This window comes from Staurois parvus, unplaced genomic scaffold (genome assembly GCF_062004578.1).
Source record: "Staurois parvus isolate SC_StPar_1 unplaced genomic scaffold, SC_StPar_1.0 ptg000636l, whole genome shotgun sequence".
In the NCBI taxonomy this organism is placed as follows: domain Eukaryota; kingdom Metazoa; phylum Chordata; class Amphibia; order Anura; family Ranidae; genus Staurois; species Staurois parvus.
The window spans coordinates 10,687,229-10,708,716 of NW_028318432.1; the positions used below are offsets into that span (position 1 = coordinate 10,687,229).

A 21,488-nucleotide genomic window follows, 5' to 3' on the forward strand; every position below is an offset into this window, starting at 1 on the left:
CATTCTTCTTTTGCAGAGTTATATATGAACTAAGCTCTGTTCTTCTTTAACAAGCATTACCAGCATAACACTGAAAAATAAGTGCTACAAAAGCGTCAGTGTTTCTGGGTTGCCATTGTAAAAACATTAATGGAGTGTACATGGCCATGTGTTATTAACAGCAATAACTCTTCTCATACATTTTGTTTTCCCCATACTTGTATATCACTTCTGTATCCCATTCTTCAAGAAAAAGGGTGAAACAAACCCGCATTATGCTCTGTGTGTAATTATTAGACTTGTTATTTCACGGTGTTGCCTTGTTTTATAAGCTGCAAAACCATTCGCTGGAAAGGTCACGTATTAGGGATTAGCTACGCGACAGCTTTGGGATTTACCATGTCCACATGTGTTGAAAAAGTGAGATGTTTTGCCAATGAGTTGAATTATAAGCGTCTTGCACCGAGATGCTGTTAGGTAACACTAGACTCAGGATCCATAAAACCATCCCTCATTTTCCACTGCAAAACAATCTCACTCTAACAGAGATGTCTGAATTATACATCTTTCTTGGGCTCACACTGCGGTAGATGCCAGCAATCCATTATTAAATGTCGCTTTAGAGCAGGAGGGATATTGTAATTGATGAGGACATTTGGCGCTTATTAATGAGGGCCACCACTTTGGCCACGTGTTTCTGTTCCGGACTGGCTAAATCTATCTGAACAGTTGCATAAGACATCATACATGTACAGTGGCCAAGCAATGTCCTCCATCTAGGATGCTTAAAACTGTATGATATTTAATAATTGGGAAACTTTGCTACTTTGTATGGAAATTAATTTACAAAGAGGGGTTCAAATATTCTCAGTTCCTATCGTCTTTAGAGGTCACGGGGAAAACAGTACGAACAATCTTGACTTCCTTTTGCTTAGCCCTAACCAGAGATCCCCAAATGGGGAAATTAGAAAATATTTTCCAGGCAAGATGGCAGACATTTTTACATCAACATTTTATGGACTTGTCTTGTGATATCCACCCTGTTTGGAAGTTCCTTGGGAAGTATTCTGTATGGCATCTGAATAAGATGTCCAAAACTATTCAACTGGTACCTGTAAAGTACCAGCAACACTGTTTCATACTGAGACCTGCCCTGCTATTCAGTCCTAGTGTACATACTTTGGTGATTAGACTCTTACATTATTCTACCTTGTATCGCATACCTGCCCTGTCCTGCTGTGAAATGCAGTACATGCACAAAATTGTTAAGGTCTAATATTTACACATGTTGTACATACAGTTGTACATATCCATATAAAAACAAATTTTAAATCTAATATTTTATATATAAAAAAAGTGGTATATTTTTATGAACATTGTTGATTTAGTGTGAGTCCTCAGTGTTGCACAAAAAGCCCCCCTTTTCTTCCATTTTGGCGTTTGGACACACATGGGATGGTGTCATCTGAGATATCTTAGTGAATATAGCTTGTCTCTTTCCCCCTGTTTTCATTAATAATATGGTAGACATCAGCATTTTATGGGTATGCCCTGTGGCATCAACACAGTTGGGGGAAAGTACCCCATCTGTATAAGATGTCCAAAACACTTTAAATGTTACATCTCAAATAGAAGCAATAGCATTTTATACTGAGGCCTTCCTGACCTCCTATTCAACCCTAGTGTACATAATTGACAAAGTCTTGATTTGGATGAAGTTTTCGTCACTAACTTTCACACTGCTTGTGCTTGATTGTTCACAGACATGTGAATTAGAGTTAGGCTACTTTCACACTGAGGAGTTTTTGAAGCATTTTTGTGTTAAAAAAGTGCCTGAAAAGCTCAAGAAAAATGCTTCCCTATGTATTTGAATGTATATCTAATGTATGTTTTCACACTGAGGCATTGTGCTTGCGGTGCGGTGTAAAAACTCCTGCTTGCAGCATCTTTGGGGCATGTTTGGTGAGTTTAAAAAAACGCCCCAAAAACGCCTCTTCCCATTGAAATCAATAGAAAACGCTTGAAAAATGCCTGAAAAGCGCCTCAAAAACGCCTCTGAAAAGAGTTTTTGGTGCAGTTTTTAAGTAACGTGTCCTTTAAAAACGCTCAGAAAGCGCGGTAAAAAGGCCTATGCGGTTTTGCTGTGTTTTTGCGGTGGATCAGTGTGAAAGTAGCCTTACAGTTATAGACATAAATAATTTTGAAAGGGTTTCATTCTTGCTGCCATTGGTAACTTGCAGGTTTTGCCTGCTTTTTGTGTCTTCTTTACACACATCTCATTGCTTGTTCTGTTGCTCTTTTGTGTGTCTCCTATCAGCCTGTGGATAGAAACCACTATCACTGGTCTCTCCCATTCCTGAGGATATAAATACTTATGCATTATTAGTAGCCAGGTCTTGGCACATTGATTGTGGACCTTGATGTGTGTTATTTGACTTTCATTGAGTATAGGTCCTATCCTAATGTATGACTGTGTTTTCTTTTTATTCTGCCCTGGCAACCTTCTGATCCAACTCCAGTTGTTTGATTGCAAAAGAGTGCATTTGCTCCCCATCACTTATTATCAGTTTGTGTTTACTTTTGGGAACTTCAATCCTGGTATTATTCAGCCTTCAGCTCGCTTGTCATTTTTGTCCATCTGGTCCCTACGAAGGCTGGCCATACATTATACAATTTTCTTTTGTCTTTCAGATTTACCAAAACCAAATAATATGAGGTCAAACCTAAACACTTTCAATTTGTATGCAATCAGGAAGACCCTTGCACTACATAATTGAAGGTAACTCTAAAGTAAATTGAACAAGAAAATTGTATAATACATGGCCATCCTAACCCTTGTGTGCACCTTACTTGTTACTCTCTAGACTCGGGTACAAGCTGTTGCCATGGGGTAGAAAAAGGTCTTCAGAACCCTAAGACCTTAGGGGCAGTTAAGTATTGTAAAGCACTAGTAATTTGTCTGAAATTTGGCTGCTAAAGGTGAAAGAGCACACGAAAACAGCAAAGTCTTCTCATTGACTCATGGTTGATAGCTAGGTCTGCCTCCGTTATCTACTTGTGTTTTAGATTTTGTTTACCCTGTTTCTGCTTGACATTCTGGTTTTGGCTTTAATCTTAATAGGCTATTGTCCAGCTTTAACCCGACTTCCCCTTTGATGCTGTTGTTAGCTACTGGTGCATAGCCCTTGCACCAGGAGTGTCAAAACCCTTGACCAGCAGCCTAAAAACAGTAGTCTGATCTTCCAATGTCAACATAAACAGCCAATAAACAGTAGGTTCTCCTTCCAAGATGAACACGAAAAGCAGATGGAATGGATCATAGGCTGGAGAGCTGATAGGCTGGTAGGCTGGAGAGCTGATGAACAGTAGATTGACCATCTAAGGTCAACATGAAAAGTCAATGCACAATCTGCTAGCCTTCCCACATCGATATGAACAACCTATGAACAGTAGGCTAAAATTCCAAGGTCAAAATGAACAGTAGATGAACAATAGGCTGACCATCTACACAAACAGCTGAAGAACAGTAAGCTAACCTTCGAAGGCCAACACTAACAGTTTAAATACAGTAGCTTGACCTTCCAAAGCTAACTAAACATTTGTAAAACATCAACATGAAATTGGGCTGAACAAAAAGCTAACCTTCCAAGGCCACATTAATATCCAACAAACAGTGATATGACCACAAGAGAGAAGCATGAATTGCCTTTGAGCAGGAAGCGCTCTTATTTTGCTAAACAGGAGGCTGGCCTCCTGAACAGGATGGCTTCTTTGGGAACAGTAAATGAATCCTTCTGTGCATCGAATATCATGTAATTTCATAGAGGCAGAAACGGAGGAGAAAAAGGTTTACTGTTCTAACAAGAGGATTTTATAGACACGCTTTCAGGAGCTAACCATTACACCTCATCAGGTCAGCTCAGAAATGTTACACCAAGGAGAAAGAAAATACCGGAGCTAAAGATGATTTTTACCAAATGTATGGGATTACACAATGATGGGTGTAGTCTAGGCCTAGCTTGTCCCTTCACAGTACCTTACTCTCCTATAGACACATCAGTTCTTCTCCAAACAGCATATGGGAACATTTTAGGGAAAGCTTTTGTGATGGATTTTACTGTAGGAAGAACAAAAAAATCAAGCAGATTGTGGCAGGGAGCCAAACTAATTTACTCGATAAAGGTCAAAGCTAAAGTTACTAAACAGAAGACTATCCCTTAATAAAATTTGGGTTCATCTGTAGCACCTGCTCAACACATTTGCCAGCAGATCTGGCAATCTGTGCTGTGCATCTCTTTTGTCTCTTTTGGCTAGAAACTCACTAGCCGGTGCTTAAATATAAAAAACCTGGTCCACGTAAGAGGTTATCTTCGGTCCTTGCTAAATCTAATTATGATCAGGCAGTGTTAGATTAGGAAACATCTTAAGGTACCCATAGACACAGGAAAAAAATGTTGGTTTGCACCATGATCATAACATCTTCCATGTGAATCATCCAGCATTTACATATACAATCGACATTCGCAGGTTTCTCTTGTATAAGTAAGAGGTTATCTTCGGTCCTTGCTAAATCTAATTATGATCAGGCAGTGTTAGATTAGGAAACATCTTAAGGTACCCATAGACACAGGAAAAAATGTTGGTTTGCACCATGATCATAACATCTACCGTGTGAATCATTCAGCATTTACATATAAACACAAATAGGTGCGGCGCTGAATATGCGTGGAAAACTGAACCATGACAATATTAAATGGCATAATGAATAGATATAAGATATAAAATATATAAAATATAAAGTGCAAAGTCTTAAATCACCCTAAGGTGAAAAAGCTGAATGGAATGTCCCAAGGTAATGGAAAAAAGCCCACGTGGGGATCCGGTAGAGCCTGATGAGTGCGTGGGGAATAAATCCAGTGTAGCAAACAATGAGTGTAGAATAAATGAAATGCGCACTCACCAGAAGTGCGTCAAAAATATGCATATGAGATTAGCCTGTCTCATCAGGTATGGTAATGGTCATCTGCAGCCAGGATAGGGTCAGGATCTTACACCATCTGGTCTCGTCTAGAGTGGGGTACTCCGGGGACCTTACTGCGTATCAACGTCTGGGATCCCTTAAAACAGGTTCTGCGGTTGGAGGCTCTCAGTGAAGAGAGCCCAATAAAGGACACCACATAGTGTGATACCGTAGATACTTGTTTATTGCTTCAAAGGTGTAATAAAATACAAGAGAAATAAATGAAATAGAAACTGACCATGTAAAATTCAGGATGGCCACCAGCGGTGGTCAGACGTCCAGAAACTGTAGCCCCCCTGACGCGTTTGCACATCATCATTGGGTGCTGGGCTTACTCACTGAGAGCCTCCACCCGCAGAACCTGTTTTAAGGGATCCCAGACAGTGATACGCAGTAAGGTCCCTGGAGTACCCAACTCTAGACGAGACCAGATGGTGTAAGATCCTGACCCTATCCTGGCTGCATATGACCATTACCATACCTGATGAGACAGGCTAATCTCATATGCAAATTTTTGACGCACTTCATTCAGTGCGCATTTTATTCATTTTACACTCATTGTTTGCTACACTGGATTTATTCCCCACGCACTCATCAGGATCTACCGGATCCCCACGTGGGCTTTTTTTTTCCATTACCTTGGGACATTCCATTCAGCTTTTTCACCTTAGGGTGATTTATGACTTTGCACTTTATATTTTACATATTTTATATCTTATATCTATTCATTATGCCATTTAATATTGTCATGGTTCAGTTTTCCACGCACATTCAGCGCTGCACCTATTTGTATTTATAGTGTTTGGAAGGTTTGATTTGGTTGCCTTTTTGGTGTTCTAGTGGCTATTTTAGAGTTTCAGATAGCGCTCGCTTACCATCCTTCTGTACTCAGCATTTACATATACAATCGACATTCGCAGATTTCTCTTGTATAATAGGTCAAAAAGGAACTAAGCAGTATAACTTTCAAATACAGCACACCATAAAGAAAGGCAATAAAGTTACAAAGCTAAGTCTTTATGGGACATAGGGAGATGCTAAAATGGGCATTTTTTTTACATTTTAGTTTAAGATAAAAAATAAAACATTATGCTTTTCATCCCCTCTATATGAATCAATTTAACTGAGCCATGTCAAAAACGTCTGCTACATAACACCTGGACTGGCCATGACTGGCTTAGTGTTTATCTCCAATGCTTTTTTTCTTTTGAAATATGTATGTGCTGGGATGACGACCAGACCTAAAAGTTATTATTTATTTTGGCCAAAGATCCTTTTTTCCCTTTAGCTGTCATTTATGAACCATATTGGTTCTAAATCTATGCAGTTCCGACCTTCATATTTAGGAAGGGCGGCAATGGCAATACAATCCACTATTGGTTGATGAAAAACCACATCATCGTCAAGGCCTATGGTATCAAGTATTGGTAGGCAAAACCTAAAAGAGGGAAATAGGCAAAGGAGAAAATAAAATGCCTCAGGGGCCCTAATATAAAGGTGGAACAAGAACACCAAGCTCTTTCTCAATCACTAACCCTATAATTTGGTTATGTGACTTTTCTCTTATTTTTGCTGCAGTGGGGTATGTAGACTATTTAACAGCAGCAATGTTTTACTGTATTTACCTGAACCAGAGTCATCTGTGACCCAAGTGCCAGGAGGATTTTCTCGGTCTTCGTTGGATATGGGTTGTCCCGATGCTTGTACAGCCACTGCTTCAATGGTCGCGCCATGTCTTGCAGCGCCTGCCGTTTGTGCCTCACTTTACCGCTGCTTCCTCTAGAACTGCTGCAAGAAAAATAAAAAAACAATGATGATAACCTGGATGAGTGACCTAAACGGTGTTGCTTTTACTTTAATATTATTATTATTATAAAGGATTTACAGAGCGCCAACAGCTTGCTCAGCGCTTTACAATATACTGTAAGACAGAAGAGTAGAGCCAAAAAGTGTATACTGTAAATAGCTCCTATTTTGGCAGATGTGAAACCAAACTGGATGACATTTTGTTTGCTAAAACACTGTATATCATAAACAATTGCATTTTATATTTTCATAGAATACAGTTTTTTTTTACCATTTTTCCATCTTTTTTTGGATCTCACTGTTGCTGGCCTCTTTTAGCCACATCCTATTTACATGCATTGGCTCGGGAAATTACCTGCATTGCTCTGAATCTGCTTCAAGAAAGTGACAACAGTGGACCATGGCCACACAATGTGTGTCGACACGGCTGCATGCAAACTCAACCTGGGACAAGGCAGGTGTACAACTGAGAAACAGCTGTCACCCTACAACAGAAAATCATCATGGCAAGATCTCCACGTATTCTACATTGATAGATATTCAGCATAAACTGATTCATGTTACAGTAAAGTTCAGCGATCTGTACATTAAGGCTCCATGCTCCTGAGTTTAGCATTTTGCCTGAAGCAACTAATATCCTATGAATCCATGAGCGTTAGGTAGTCTAGAGGCATTTTTTAAGCTCAACGTTTAGAGGCAGGAAAAAAAACCTTCTGTTTTTTGTTTTTCAGAGGCAGGCAGTAAAAAGCACTAAACATTCCTAAATGCTAGTACAAAAAAAGCTCAAAATTAGTGTTTTTTTCTGCCAACAGCACTGGCATTTATTTAAGCTAGTGTGCATGGAGCTTAACCTCTTGGCACCGGCGCCTCCCGGCCCTTTAAGGGTTTCAGAAGCTGGGAGGCGGGGTTTTAAGGTCATGTGACCACCGTGATTCGCCGTCACGGCGGACACATGTTTGGGAAAGGTCCTGATCGAAAGAGGAGATCGGGACCTTTCTGTGAGTACTGGACATGTGTGCTGGGAACACGCAGGGAGCCTGGTCTCAGCACATATGTTTTTGTTAATTGCACGCACATATGTTTTTGTTAATTGCTCAGCGTCAAGGCCCAGACACCGGGAGGCCGCACGCCGGCGTGAAGAGGTTAAGTACACCAAGGCAGATGTAACTTTTTTTGCACATAAAAAATACACATACATATGTGCCTGGAGTTCTACTTTAAAAAAGAGCAAACAGGAGGCACAAACCCCTAGTGCATTAACCAAGGTTTATTAAAGGTAAAAAGGGATGAAAACATACCCACAAACATGGCATAAATGTAAACCTTAGTAGAGCAGTAGAGATGGCCATAACAATGGTGGGTGTCCGACTGTCAGTGTGGTCAGGCTCTGAGGAAAGGGACTCGTTCCTGAAACGCGTCAACTAGCCGACCACACTGACAGTCAGACCATTGTTATGGCCATCTCTACCATTCTACTAAGGTTTACATTTATGCCATGTTTGTATGTTTTCATCCCTTTTTACCTTTAACCACTTCAAGTCCAGACACATTTACCCCCTTCCTGTCCAGGCCAATTTTCAGCTTTCAGCACTATCACACTTTGAATGACAATTGTGTGGTCATGCAACACTGTACCCATATGAATTGTTTAGCACTTTTTTGAGACAGATAAAACTTTGGTGGTATTTATTCACCACTGGGATTTATATTTTTTTTGCTATATAAATGAAAAAGTCCAAAAATTTTTAAAAAAAGTGTTTTTCTTATAAAATTTTGCAAATAAATAATCTTTCTTCATAAATCTTGGCCAAAATGTATTCAGTTATCCCAAAATAACCCAAATTAGTTTATAACCAAAAATGATCATTTTTCAAAATTTGTTTTTACATTTTTATTTTAAATTATTATTTATGTTTTTTTTTTTAACATACTGTCACCCTAGCAGTATAGTGTCACCATAGTGACACTGTACTACTTGTGGGGGGTGATGAAGATTTTTTTTTTATTACACTGATTGAAAGGCTGTAAAAGCAATAATTTCTCCTTCTCTCTGGCTGCATTCCTGCAGCCATTGAGAAATACTGTGTGAGCTGTGATTGGTCACAGCTTGTCACATGGTACAAGGCTGTTGTGAATAGCCTTGTACTATGTGACCTCTTGCTTACCAGAAGTGACATCTTATTTATTACAGTTACTTATATAGCGCTGTAAATTTACGCAACGCTTTACATATATATATTGTACATTCACATCAGTCCCTAACCCTCAAGGGGCATACAATCTAAGGTCCCTAATTCATATTCATACATACACATACTGGGGACAATGTAGACAGGAGCCAATTCACCTACCAGCATGTCTTTGGAGTGTGGGAAGAAACCATAGTACCCGGGAGAACATGCAAACTCCAGGCAGGTGGTGCCGTGGCTGGGATTCGAACCAATGACCCTAGTACTGCCAGGCAGAAGTACTAACCATTTAGCCACTGTGCTGCCCATACTACTTTTCATGTGATCACTGATTGGCCAATCAGTGATCACATGATCGGGACCTCACACAGAGGTCCCGTACAGCGATCGGTGTTCCGGACACAGCGGGCACTGGATCGCGGTGCTGCGTGCTCCCAGGGAGCGTGCACAAACAGGGAAGCGGGGAGGACGTTTATACACGGCCACCCTCCCCTGCACTGCTCCAATCCGGCCGTTTATATACATGGGCCAGACGGGAAATGGTTAATAAACCTTGGATAATGTACTAGGGGTTTGCGCCTCCTGTTTGCTCATTTTTCAGTTGTTGATTTCCCTATCTGAGGAGGGCAGCATCTCCGAAAAGGCTACCCATAGGCGACTGTGGTCCTGGTTCCCCTGGCTTTCCTTTGGAATTTGATCCCTGGAGCGCTGGAGAGTTTATTCTGTTATATGGCGTTCTACTTTAGTATGCTAAAGCTTGTATGATATTTTTGTGACAGAGTTTAGATCTGCTTTATTCATGATCCATTGTGCCTGTACAGACTTTTGATGCATCCACTGATTTCAATTACAAACTGAACAATTGCGCACTGCCAGGGGTAAATTGTACACAAAGCTGCCTGCAGCAAAATCTGTGGAAGGATATCAAAGGAAAAGGCGCAAAATCAGTTTGATGTGAAATCTTGGTCTTTTGCTACATGGATTTAAATAAAGAAACATAAACTGAAATATGTTGCTACTTTGTAAAAAAAGTTGAACTGTCTGTAAATCCAAAATCTATTTTTCAGTATGTTTGGCATTATGGCTCGTTGTCTACAGTTTTTCTCCATAAATCAAATAGTTTGTTACCCGGGGATCCTTCCTATGAGTATTTCTTGCTGGAGGTTTACAGCACTAAGTCAACACCCCGAAATTAGCAGCAGTGTTGTCACCCTGCTGTGTGAGCTCCTTCAGTTGGCCAATGGGCTACCTATATACACAGACCAATAGATAATGGTGCTTTCAAGAAGCACACATGGCAGGCTGACAACGCTGCTGCTATTTGCAAGGCAAGGGGGTATCTAAGTCAGCCTTCAGCAGGAAGTGCTGTTATTGCCAGGATCCAAGCTAGAAACTTTACAACAAAGCCACAAAAATGATTTGCTGAAGAAAACAGTGAGGGTTGGTTCACAATAGAATTGCGCAGGAACATGGTCCACATTCCTGTGTGATTCCTGTGCGATCCCCTACACTGCTATTTGACAGCCTATGTATCAGAATAGGCTGCGAATTGCACCAGTGCGCATAAAAAGTACAGGGATGTTCGATTCCTATCGCCTGATGCCCGGGACATGTAGTTCCACGCGTCGGGCAGGTAGTTTTTTTATACCTCTAGCCCTGCTGCGGGCAAGCAGAGGGCTCACCTGTCAGGTGGTAGCTGCTGCCCGATTGCTTCCACACAGTGCCAGACTCTCCAACTCCCCCCTTCCCCCGTGAGGTCTCCCCAGGCTCCCCTCTCCTTCTAGTCCTGACCCGGAAGTGACGTTATGATGCCACTTCCGGGTCCCCGTTGATAGAATGTAATGCGGTGCGATGTGCACTACATTACATTCAGTGGAGCACAGGGGTGACATGCAGACCCTAGATGCCTCGATAAAGAGAACCTGTCACCATAAAATCATCACATAGGGGACTTTTTTCATTGTAGAAAATGAAACCCAAGCACATACCATCCCCATAAAAGCACGCGCTGGGGCACCTACACATGAAAACATCACATATCGCTGCATACGCCAGAATGGAAGCAACAATTCTAGCACCAGATCTCCTCTGTAATGCTAAATTAATGACCTATAAGGACCTATAGAAAATATAGGGTACTGAAGTTCATCGCCATTTCACAAGTGAACACAAATTAAAGGTTTGACAAGTTGGATATCTATTTACTCGGTGCAAACTCATCTTTTATATTTTACAAAAACATGGGGTAATTTATTGTTTTTTTTGTGCCCTAAAATTAACTTTGTAATGTTTGGGGTTTTTTTGTAATCTTCAGGCCTAAAATTATTTTTACAATGTGTGCAAAAAACGGCTTTGGCAGCGAAAACGCAAAAACGGCTCTGGCAGCAAAAGGGATAAAATATAAACCCTGACCCACCCTTTCTTGGCGAGCAGCCAATTGGTGCTCATTACACTGCAAGGTCTCTATCCTCTCTGCTAGTCCCCGGGTGCGGTGCTGGAGACAGGCAGGGAGGGGAGGAGGAGGTAAACAGCGCAATGTTAAAAATATTAAATGTTAAAGTCGCCATAAAGCCCCTTTTGTTTTTAAAAGCCCCAGACATTCCTAATATCACCTACAATTTAAATACAGTTTTGGTTAAAACATTTTTTTTCTTTTACTTGGAAGAGTAGATTGTCATGAGGGACAAGTAGATTGGGGCACCAATTTAGTCCCAAGCAGTTTTTTCAAAAATTTCCACACCCCTGAAAGTTTTTGAAAAACAAACCGCACTAAATCGCATGATACAGCAGTGCCATGTAATCTGGTGTCTGCAAATGAAAACTGCGATTGCGATCTGCGGTTTTTGGCATTAACAATAAATTGGTACCTGCAGCAGATCGCAAAGGTGGTGCGTTTTGAACATGGCGTGGAATGGGGCTTTCCTGAACAGCGTTGTGGTATGAACCGGCCCTTAGGCATGGTGGCAAACAAACTAAAAAATACATTTTGTGTTTAATAAATAATAATAAAAATGACGATTATAGTTATAAAGTCAAACAATATAAAACATTTTCTGTCAGCCAGAGCACTTGGATTCCACTATGTAGAATGCTTTCACGCTAACGGATGTGTTACAAATTACCTTTTCAACAGACCGACTAGCCTAATTTAATCCATTAAGGGTTTGGCTGATGTTAACCAATTTATGTAGGTATGACAGCCAGTCACACACTTCATTAACTTATAACTGGACCTGCTTACACAGTCATTACTGAAAACCACAGAGAGGGGAAGCAGAAGAAGCTTAAATTTCCAATCTACAAGGAGCAGACTTGGGCAAAGGTAACTTCCCACGTTAGCAAGTTTTATCGGCTAGGCCAGGGGTCTCCAAACCTTCTATACAAAGGGCCAGTTTACTGTCCTTCAGACTTTAGGAGGGGCAGACTGTGGGCATTGGGAGTAGAAAATGTCTCAGCTTCAGTGGGAGCAAACAATGCCCCATCTTTGGTGCCAGCGTGAGGAATTGTGCCCCATCGTTGGTGTCATTGGGGAATTGTGCCGTGTCATTGGGAGGCATTGTGCCCCATCATGCGTGTCATTGGGAGGAATTGCGCCCCTTCATTGGTGTCACGGGGGCAATTATGCCCCATTCTTGGTGTCAGTGGATGAAATAGTGCTCCAAGGGCCAGATAAAAGCAAGCAAAGGGCTGCATCTGGCCCCTGGGCCACAGTTTGGAGACCACCGGGCTAGGCTGTCCCTTCACAATCAAAAGTTAATTCTTGCAATGGTAATGTAACCCAGTGGTTTACCTAGCATATCTGGCACCCAGGTCGGATTATTTTTTTAACCCCCACCCAATACATCAAAATGATTTCCACTAATAATTAAGAAATAAAGGGCTGGGAGAAGAATATACCTGGTGGAGGGCAGACAACAGCAACTGTAAGTACAGTTGCAACTTTATGTAAAGATATCACAGATAGCATATCAATCTGCCCATTGTGCAAAAACTCAGGGATGCTATGCCCTTCATAGTTACCAACATTTACACATAGGAAGAATGCCTTCAAAGTATCATGAAGAAAAATGTGGCACGTTCACCGCCTGTAGTACACCCCAAGTGGCAGTCACTTCATGGTGTGTGGCTTGTAGTGTGGGAGTAAAATAAGTCTCAGCTTTGGTGTCATTGGCATTAATAGTAACCCCCAAAACTGGTGTAAGTGGCCACAATAATTTCCCCTTCACTGGTTATTGGTAGTAACTGTGCAGCATTGGTGGTCAATGATAGTAATGTACCCCCACCAGCATTGGTGGTGAATAGCAGGCTGTGAGCTTTCCCCCCCCCCCATTATTGGTGATCAGTGACTGACTAGAACTAAAATAACCCCCCCGATCTGGCTTTCATATTTTTACTTATCTGAACACATGCTCCCACGCCAAGCTCTCTCTCCCAGTGGGGAAGGTACTACAGTTCTGCATTTATAAGGAGATCTCTCCACCAAACAGTTGCCGTAGACTACACCTAACTAACTGTATACATATATCAGAAAAAAACAAAACGTATATCAAAGTGCACAATTAAGTGTTACTTAAATATAAGATTCAGTAAAACAAAGTCCCATACACAATCCAATGTGAAATCAATCAAATGAAGCCATTTAAAGTGCAGCATAAATATGAATGTATATGTCCACTCTGTAGCCAAGTCCCGTATACCACTTCAGTTCTCATGTAATAGAGATCCTTATCATCTCAGTAATCCAGTAAGCACCAAACTTCACCATAAAAGGACCACCAATTGCCCACCACCAAAATCCCCTATGGGTGTCCTCTCACCTGATCTCACAGGCCCCACCATAAAATGGACATCAGAAGTGCTTCAGACACATAATACTGTCAGCAAGACTCCGGGTCCTTTAAAAGTCTCCTCCACTCTACTGGAGGAATTCCCATGGGAAAGCACAAAGAAAGATACTAATAGTGTAGACAGCTAAAATAAATGTATTTGAAATAAAAACTGCCACTCACAGTAAGATATATAAAAATCGCATGTCCTCGCTCCACCCAGTGTGATGACGTCACCACGTGCCTGATGGGTTGCACCTATCCCAGCTTTCTTGAAGGCTGTACATGGTGGACCAGGCTGGGAAGTTCTGCCCAAGCCAGAAATAGATGTGTTTCTCCTATCTAGTACAATGTTTGATGTAAGCCACTGCCATACTATCGTCTGACTGAATTCTGGTCATATGGCCTTGCAGATGAGAGGTCCAGTTATAAAGGAAAAACCAAACTCATCCCAACTCATTGGGAGGAGCATTTATCCTGATTCCAGCGCCAAACTTGTGACCCACCATGCCAAGACTTGCCTGGTCCTGTTGGTCAGGCATAAAGGATAATCAGGATCAGCATTTTTAAACACCAAACCTCATATGGCAGGCTATTCCCTATTGTGCCTATGCCTTCCTGAAATGTTGTTACTTTTCTGCAGAAATTTGTATTATTATAAATATAGAAATGGGACCTGCGAGGGAAAATAATGAATTAGAAAGGTATTTTAGCCATTTATCTAATGTCTCTTAAAACAATGGATGTCCTCAACAGGGACTGTTAAGAGTCTTGGTAAGACGGGCAATGTCTGCTTCCCCAAGGGGGGAACCCTTCCTATATAGGTTATTGCTGAGGAAAATGCTTAGAAGCAGTAGATACTTTATGCAAGGCCAGTCACTAAACAGGTCTGTGTGCATGAGGGAATGCAATGGAAGGGTCTTAACAGGCTAAGGGTCCCTTTAGAGAATCCTGTCTGCTCACTTTAGGTAAAGCTTTAGGCTTGCGGGGAATGGAAGGGGTTATACCGGACTGTCATTACAGCTTTGTTTTGCCAGCGTACAATCTCTTAAAAGATAAGTTCACCTTTAGTAACATGTTACCTCCCCACTCCCCCCCAAGCCCCATTCACCCCGCAAGTGACTGCAGGTGGGGGGTCCTCTCTCCGTACCTGCTGACATATTTTGCTGCACAGCTGCGTCATTCATTCCCAGCAATCTGTGAATGAATGAACTATAGGACCCATCTGCCACTGCAGCAGATGGCTTGTAGTTCTCAATGAACTGACAGGGTGCTCATGAGGGCCCTCATAGTTCATTTCAACTTTCTGCAGCTGAGTAACTGTCTGTATAGAGGAATGGGCAGAGAGTTGTCAGTTGTGTCTGCTGGAGCCTGACATTGCACCCACAATCCACTGATTGTGTGTGAAATGCTTTGCAAGCTCTAGTGTAAGAGAAAAAAAAAAAAGCACATTTTTAACTGCAAAACCAAGGGGGAGGTTGTTTTTTTAAAAGGCGAACTTAGCCTGTAAAGGCAGCAGCATATCCCAGTGTACCTCATCCTATGTCCCATAAGGAATGATTAAGAAAAGTATTTTTCAAACGGTTTAAATCTGCAGCTCTCATTATAATACTAATTAGTTTCCTGCCATGAAAGTCCTTATTCAGGTAGTTCCTGTTTTTGGGTGACAACAACTGTCTGCCAATTGCACAGCTGCATAGTTACTCTGTAGACCGTGTGTAAAGCTTAGTGGCGCCGCTCTGAAGCCGGATTCAAGAAGAGTCACCCCTCTGGCAAGGGAATGAAGGGAGCAGAGTCCGTTCCAGCAGTTTGAATGAGGTAAGGGGGAGCGGACGCCACTCTGAACCAGCCCTGGGAGTCAAGCATGAGGTGATGCATTTCGCCCTGGCCATTGCGGCTTGGTCACAGAGGCTGTGGCCAAGCCCCGATGGGTGGGGTGAAACGCGTCAGTGGGCTGGCTAATGCGGTTAAGAAGCCACTCCATATACTCAACATGCTTAAATCCCGGTTCTGAGCAGCCCCTCACCTCAGTAACGATGCATAGTCACTCTGTTACATGCATCCATGGTGCAAACTGCAAGCAGCCTTGTTAACGCTTGTTGCACAAGCATTGTCCACTGCTGCAAGGAAGCCGTTCCAGAATAATGATGGGCAGACATGCTGGAGCAAGTGCATGTGGTGTAAAGAGACTTTAGGAGATCAGCACTGAGAAGCAAATAGGGATGCAAAAGGGGTGCAAACAGTAATTCATATTTTTAAAAAAGCCAACTGTTAATGATAAACAGTGCTGCAGCAGACTAAATATCATTCAGTTATGTTCTAGATCTACTTTAAAGTTCAGCAGCAGTAAAACAGAAAAGGTCCATTCACACCAGCAGTGCGCATATAATGTGTGGCCGCTGGTATACGCTATGCAGGAGCAGTGCGATGCTGTGCAGTGCGTCTCAACCTGTTGCCCTGCAAAATAATACAGCATGTCCTTTTTCTGCATACACCACCACAATGCAAATATTGGGTATGCAGCGCTAAATGTTTAACATACAAGACAATGATCCAAGTACGTTTATATAAATGTTCATCAGTTAAAAGATAGTCCCAGATAAAAGTCTTCCAATAGCTGAACTCATCAGACTATATACATTAGTACTAAATATTCCGTAGGGTGATAGATCATCCACCAGTGGTTGAACTGGTCAGGTTGTATACCTTAATAATCAAAATTCCATGCGGTAATGGTATAGTAATGTGTTTACCAGAAATACATACAAACTGCGCGTTGCATATACTCTGTAAAGGCATCAGAATCTGGTGACCGGTATGATGTCATCAAGCGCAGTGGCGGACTCTCGAAGATGATGTTAGTCGCGCTCAAGGTCCACCTCAGACTCACCAGTGGATCCAACGCCGTTCAGACTCCAGAAGTAAATCCACCTTAAAGGGGCTCGTAAAATAACGAGCCAGGAAGGCAAGATGGTACCAAAAGTGTAATTTTGTCTTTATTCAATAAAAACCAAATGTATCAAAGGAAGGCACTCACATCAGATATACTGGCTTGTAGATAAGTTCCATAGGTACAAATTCATATACAGCGTCGCATTGAGGGATTCCCCTGACATGTTTCGTGCAGACCGCACGTTTTCAAAGGGGTAATGCAGTTTGCCTTGGGACATAAGGCACATTATCTTGCCTATCCCATGGGACTGTGTTGGCCAAGGCTGAGTAGTGCAGCCCAATGCATATAGTGTGAATGAGCCCTGCAGAATAAGAAGTCTGCAATAGTCCTTTATCATCCTCTCAGAGCATGTTCTGCTATTAGGAAGCCATTTGTTTAAACTGGATTAATTTTACAAAGAGAGGTTGTCAGGCTGGACATCTTTTTCAACAGCTGCAGAACTACAAGCTATCCAAAACTGACAGGTAATATTGAGGATGCCTTTGGAGATGTAACACATATAGGAGTCAACGCAGCACATTTGATGCCACCACCGGACGGTGTGGAGACCCTGCAGTGAGAAGGCGGTTTGCTTTTTTACTATTCAAAAAACATGGCGCTGAGAGTGCATTTGTTTGTGAATGTCCCGTTTTAAAGTTTATTAAATTGTTTATAAAACGTATGGAGAGCACTATTGGTTCTATTGCTTTTGCATGACGACATGTCAAACAGAGAGAAGGAGGTCAAACAGAAGCTCCAGTTCATGTGTCGATTCCTGTGCCTGTTACTGGGAGCCAGTTGAAGTATAGCCCTAGAGGGTAAAAAGTGTGTTTGACCTTCATTATTTATTAAGATCTAGTCCAGGAGGTGGGCACATACTGTATGGTTCACAGGGTGTTATGCATGTAACACGTGGGTGATCCGTTGAAGTGAAGACCGTGGTATCTGGAATTCACTGGTGGTTGGCCACATTTACATATTTATGGACTTTTTTTGTGTTGTCATTTGGGACTCATTTATTTAAGAGACACTGTTTTAGCTGTGCTGCATCATTATTTGTATTATACAATAGTCCTTTATCGTCCTCTCAGAACAGATTCTACTATAAGAAAGGCTTTTGTTTAAACTGGAGTTATTGTACAAAGAGTGACCGTAAGGTAGGACATCTTCTTCAACAGCTGTGGGACTACAAGCTGTCCAAAACTGGTGTGAACATCATTTTTTATTAAAAAATAGTAAAGAAAGCCACATTTTCCATCCTAGCTGTACAGCTTCCAGGCCCCTCATCTCCTGCATTGTGTGACTTGACAAAGTGTTGTCTCTCGTAGTCTTCATAAATAAAAAGGCTCTTTAGAACGCTTTCACTACCTGGAATTTGTTCCTGACATCAACTTTTCCTTGGCAGCACACATTCGAAAAGCATCTTCTGAAATTCTGGCTCGGAAGCTAGTTCACATTCATATGCCCAGACATGAGTAATAACATTCAGCAGAGTAGTAATGGGATTCCAGCAGATGTCACTGCAAGTCAACTTGAGCCCTACTCGCCGAGTTGCACTCCAACCGCATTTAATGTTGTCAAAAATGTTTAGAATTTTTGCAAACATCACAGGAGTAGCTCGGGATAAATCAAGCCTCTAATGACAAGCTGGTCTACCAGAAATTACAATGGTTATTTATCAAGCCTTGCGTCTGCAAAACAGTTTAGCGAGATGAAAGTATGAAAACCATTTCATCTACTGGCAGCAGGAGCTTTAAATGTTTTTTAATGACGTTTTATGTTACATTGTTATTCTCAAAACTCCACTCTGTTTTCTGTTTGGCGTCACCACCCAAGGCATTTTTGTCTACAAGGATTATGTCATATTTCAAGGTGGACTGGGCATGCTAGTGACACCTTATATCTGTCTTTCCAATATTCCCTTCAAAACAGAGGAGGAACCAAATGCACTCAAGCAAAAATCACAACCCTTCACCGCTCATATAAACCACTGAGTTCTCAGGTTAGGTTCACACCTTGTGCTTGTCGAGAACGTGCGCAAAATCGCATGTTTTCCCAATATGCATAGGATCATGCTACCCTTTAGCAAACATGCGTCAGGGCCATTAATGATAATGACATCCCCACGCATCTGTTAACTGTTTCTGTTTGCTAAAAACCGCATGGTGCTGCAGCATCATGCAGTTCGGTGTGTCTTGTTTTTGAAAAAGGGTTAGGGACTTTCTTTCTATATTTCTCACACATACATAGGGTAGCCCAAGAAAATGAATGGGCTGCCCTACACGTGATGCTCGGAAATGCATGCAGTCTCTTGCACCTGCATAGTGTAAATGGAGCCTTAGGCTCATAATTCATAAACTCAGTTTCTTCCCTTTGACCAGGGTTCTCCAAACTTTCTAAACAAGGGGCCATTTTACTGTTCTTCAGGCTTTAGAGGGGTAAGTGGGAATAGAAGGTGTCCAGGCATCTGTGGGAGAAAACAGTGACCTATCACTGGCTTTAGTGGGAGGAATAGTGCCCCATCAATGGTGTCAGTTGAAGGAATAGTTTTTCAAGGGCCAGATATAAGACAAGCAAATGGACACCTTTGACCCCTGGGCCACAGTTTGGAGACCACTGCCTTAGGCAATTTGCACCCAAAGATAATTTTTTGCACATTCTATATTTATCTACTACCTCCTCTTTAATTATCTTCTCTTTGCTTTGCCTATTTGACCTGCCCTATACACCTAATATTCAGCTGTCAATTTAGCTGTGCTCAATGTATGTGTTGTCTCAAGAAGAGTAATTAGCCCTGTCAGTCCTAATCTTGGCAATACAGAATGATTAGTCTCTATGTTATAATGACAGGAGAGTGGGAGGGTCTCAGTAGGTTGGCAAAAGAAAACCGGACAGGGCTGACACCACTCAGTCCACAAAAATCATGTGAAACATGAACTACTCTACTTGCAAAGTCTTCAAATTGATAAAACATGATGCAAATTGCATGTATTGCAGTGATATATTGCATACAGTGGGGAAAATAATTATTTGATCCCGTGCAGATTTTGTACGTTTGCTCACTTACAAAGAAATGAAAGGTTTATAATTTTTATCATAGGCGTATTTTAATACACAGGGACAGAATATCAACCAAAAATCCATAAAAAACACGGCACAAATGTTATAAATTGAGTTGCAGTTCAGTGAGTAAAATAAATATTTGATCCCCAAGCAAAGCATGACTTAGTACTGGGTGGAGAAACCCTTGTTGGCAAGCACAGAGGTAAGACATTTCTTGTAGTTGGTTCCCAGGTTTGCACATATCTCAGAAGGGATTTTGGTCCACTCTTCTTTACAGATCTTCTCTAAATCCTTAAGATTCCTTGGCTGTTGCTTGACAACAAATGTTTCAGCTCCCTCCATAAAATTTCTCTAGGATTAAGGTCTGGAGACTGGCTAGGCCACTCCATGACCTTAATGTGCTTCTTCTTGAGCCACTCCTTTGTTGCCCTGGCTGTATGTTTTGGGTCATTGTCATGCTGGAAGACCCATCCATGACTCATCTTCAGTTTTCTGGCAGAGGGAAGAAGGCTCTCATCCAAGATTTTACAACGCATGGACCCGTCCATTGACCTCTCAATGTGGCAAAGTCAGCCTGTACCTTTAGCAGTGAAACATCCCTAAAGGTATAATGTTTCCACCTCCGTGCTTGACTGTAGGGATGGTATTCTTAGGGTCATAGTCAGAATTTTTTTTCCTCTAAACAGGGCAAGTTCAGTTAATACCAAAGAGCTCAATTTTGGTCTCATCTGACCACAGCACTTTCTCCCAATCCTCTGAATCATTTAGATGTTCATTGGCAAACGGCAGACGGGCCTGTACATGTGCCTTCTTGAAGAGGGGGACCTTGCAGGTGCTGCAGGATTTCAATCCATGGGGGCATATTGTGTTACCAATGGTTTGTTTGGTGACAGTGGTCCCAACTGCCTTGAGATCATTCATAAGCTCCTCCTGTGTAGTTCTGGGCTGATCCACCACTTTTCTTATGATCATCCTTACCCCATGAGGCAAAATCTTGCATGGAGCTCCAGACTGAGGGCAATTGATGGTTATTTTGTATTTCTTCCATTTGCGAATACTCGCTCCACAAGTTGTGTCCTTTTCACCAAGCTTCTTGCTGATGGTCTTGTAGCCCATTCCAGCTTTCTGCAGGTCTACAATCTTGTCCCTGATGTCCTTTGACAGCTCTTTGGTCTTGGCCATGGTGGTGGCCAAGAAAGAGATACTTTGGACAGGTGTCTTTTATACACATAACAAGTTGTCATTAGGAGTACCTTCTTAAATTGACAGGACGAATCTGTGTACCACATGAGTACATGGCCAGTCTGTGGGAGCCAGAATTATTGTTGGTTGGTAGGGGATCAAATACTTATTTTACTCACTGAACTGCAACTCAATTTATAGCATTTGTATCATGTGTTTTTCTGGATTTTTGGTTGATATTCTGTCTCTATCATTTAAAATACACCTATGATAAAAATTATAGACCCTTCATTTCTTTGTAAGTGGGCAAACTTACAAAATCTGCAGGGGTTCAAATAATTATTTTCCCAACTGTATGTTTTTTTTTTATTTTGTCCTGACACTTACTTACTCCACTTAACTTATCATTTTGCTTTAAGTTGTGAAAGAAAACCTAGGCTTCCAGGAAAACCCGCACAAGTAAAAGGAGAGCATACAAACTCCAAGCAGCA

The 21,488-nt window shown here is 41.6% G+C and overlaps 1 protein-coding gene across 6 annotated transcripts in view; it reads right to left on the bottom strand.

Annotated features, from left to right (window-relative positions):
- Positions 1-21,488, bottom strand: part of MKX (mohawk homeobox) — a 169,966-nt gene that overhangs the window by 118,863 nt on the left and 29,615 nt on the right. For 4 of the 6 annotated variants that reach the window (XM_089693816.1, XM_089693819.1, XM_089693820.1 and 1 more), the window contains exon 3: positions 6,625-6,787. In XM_089693816.1, coding sequence (XP_089549942.1) covers positions 6,625-6,787 — 163 coding nt within the window. The remainder of the gene's footprint in view (positions 1-6,624; positions 6,788-21,488) is intronic. The other 2 variants (XM_089693818.1, XM_089693821.1) reach the window with 1 other exon arrangement.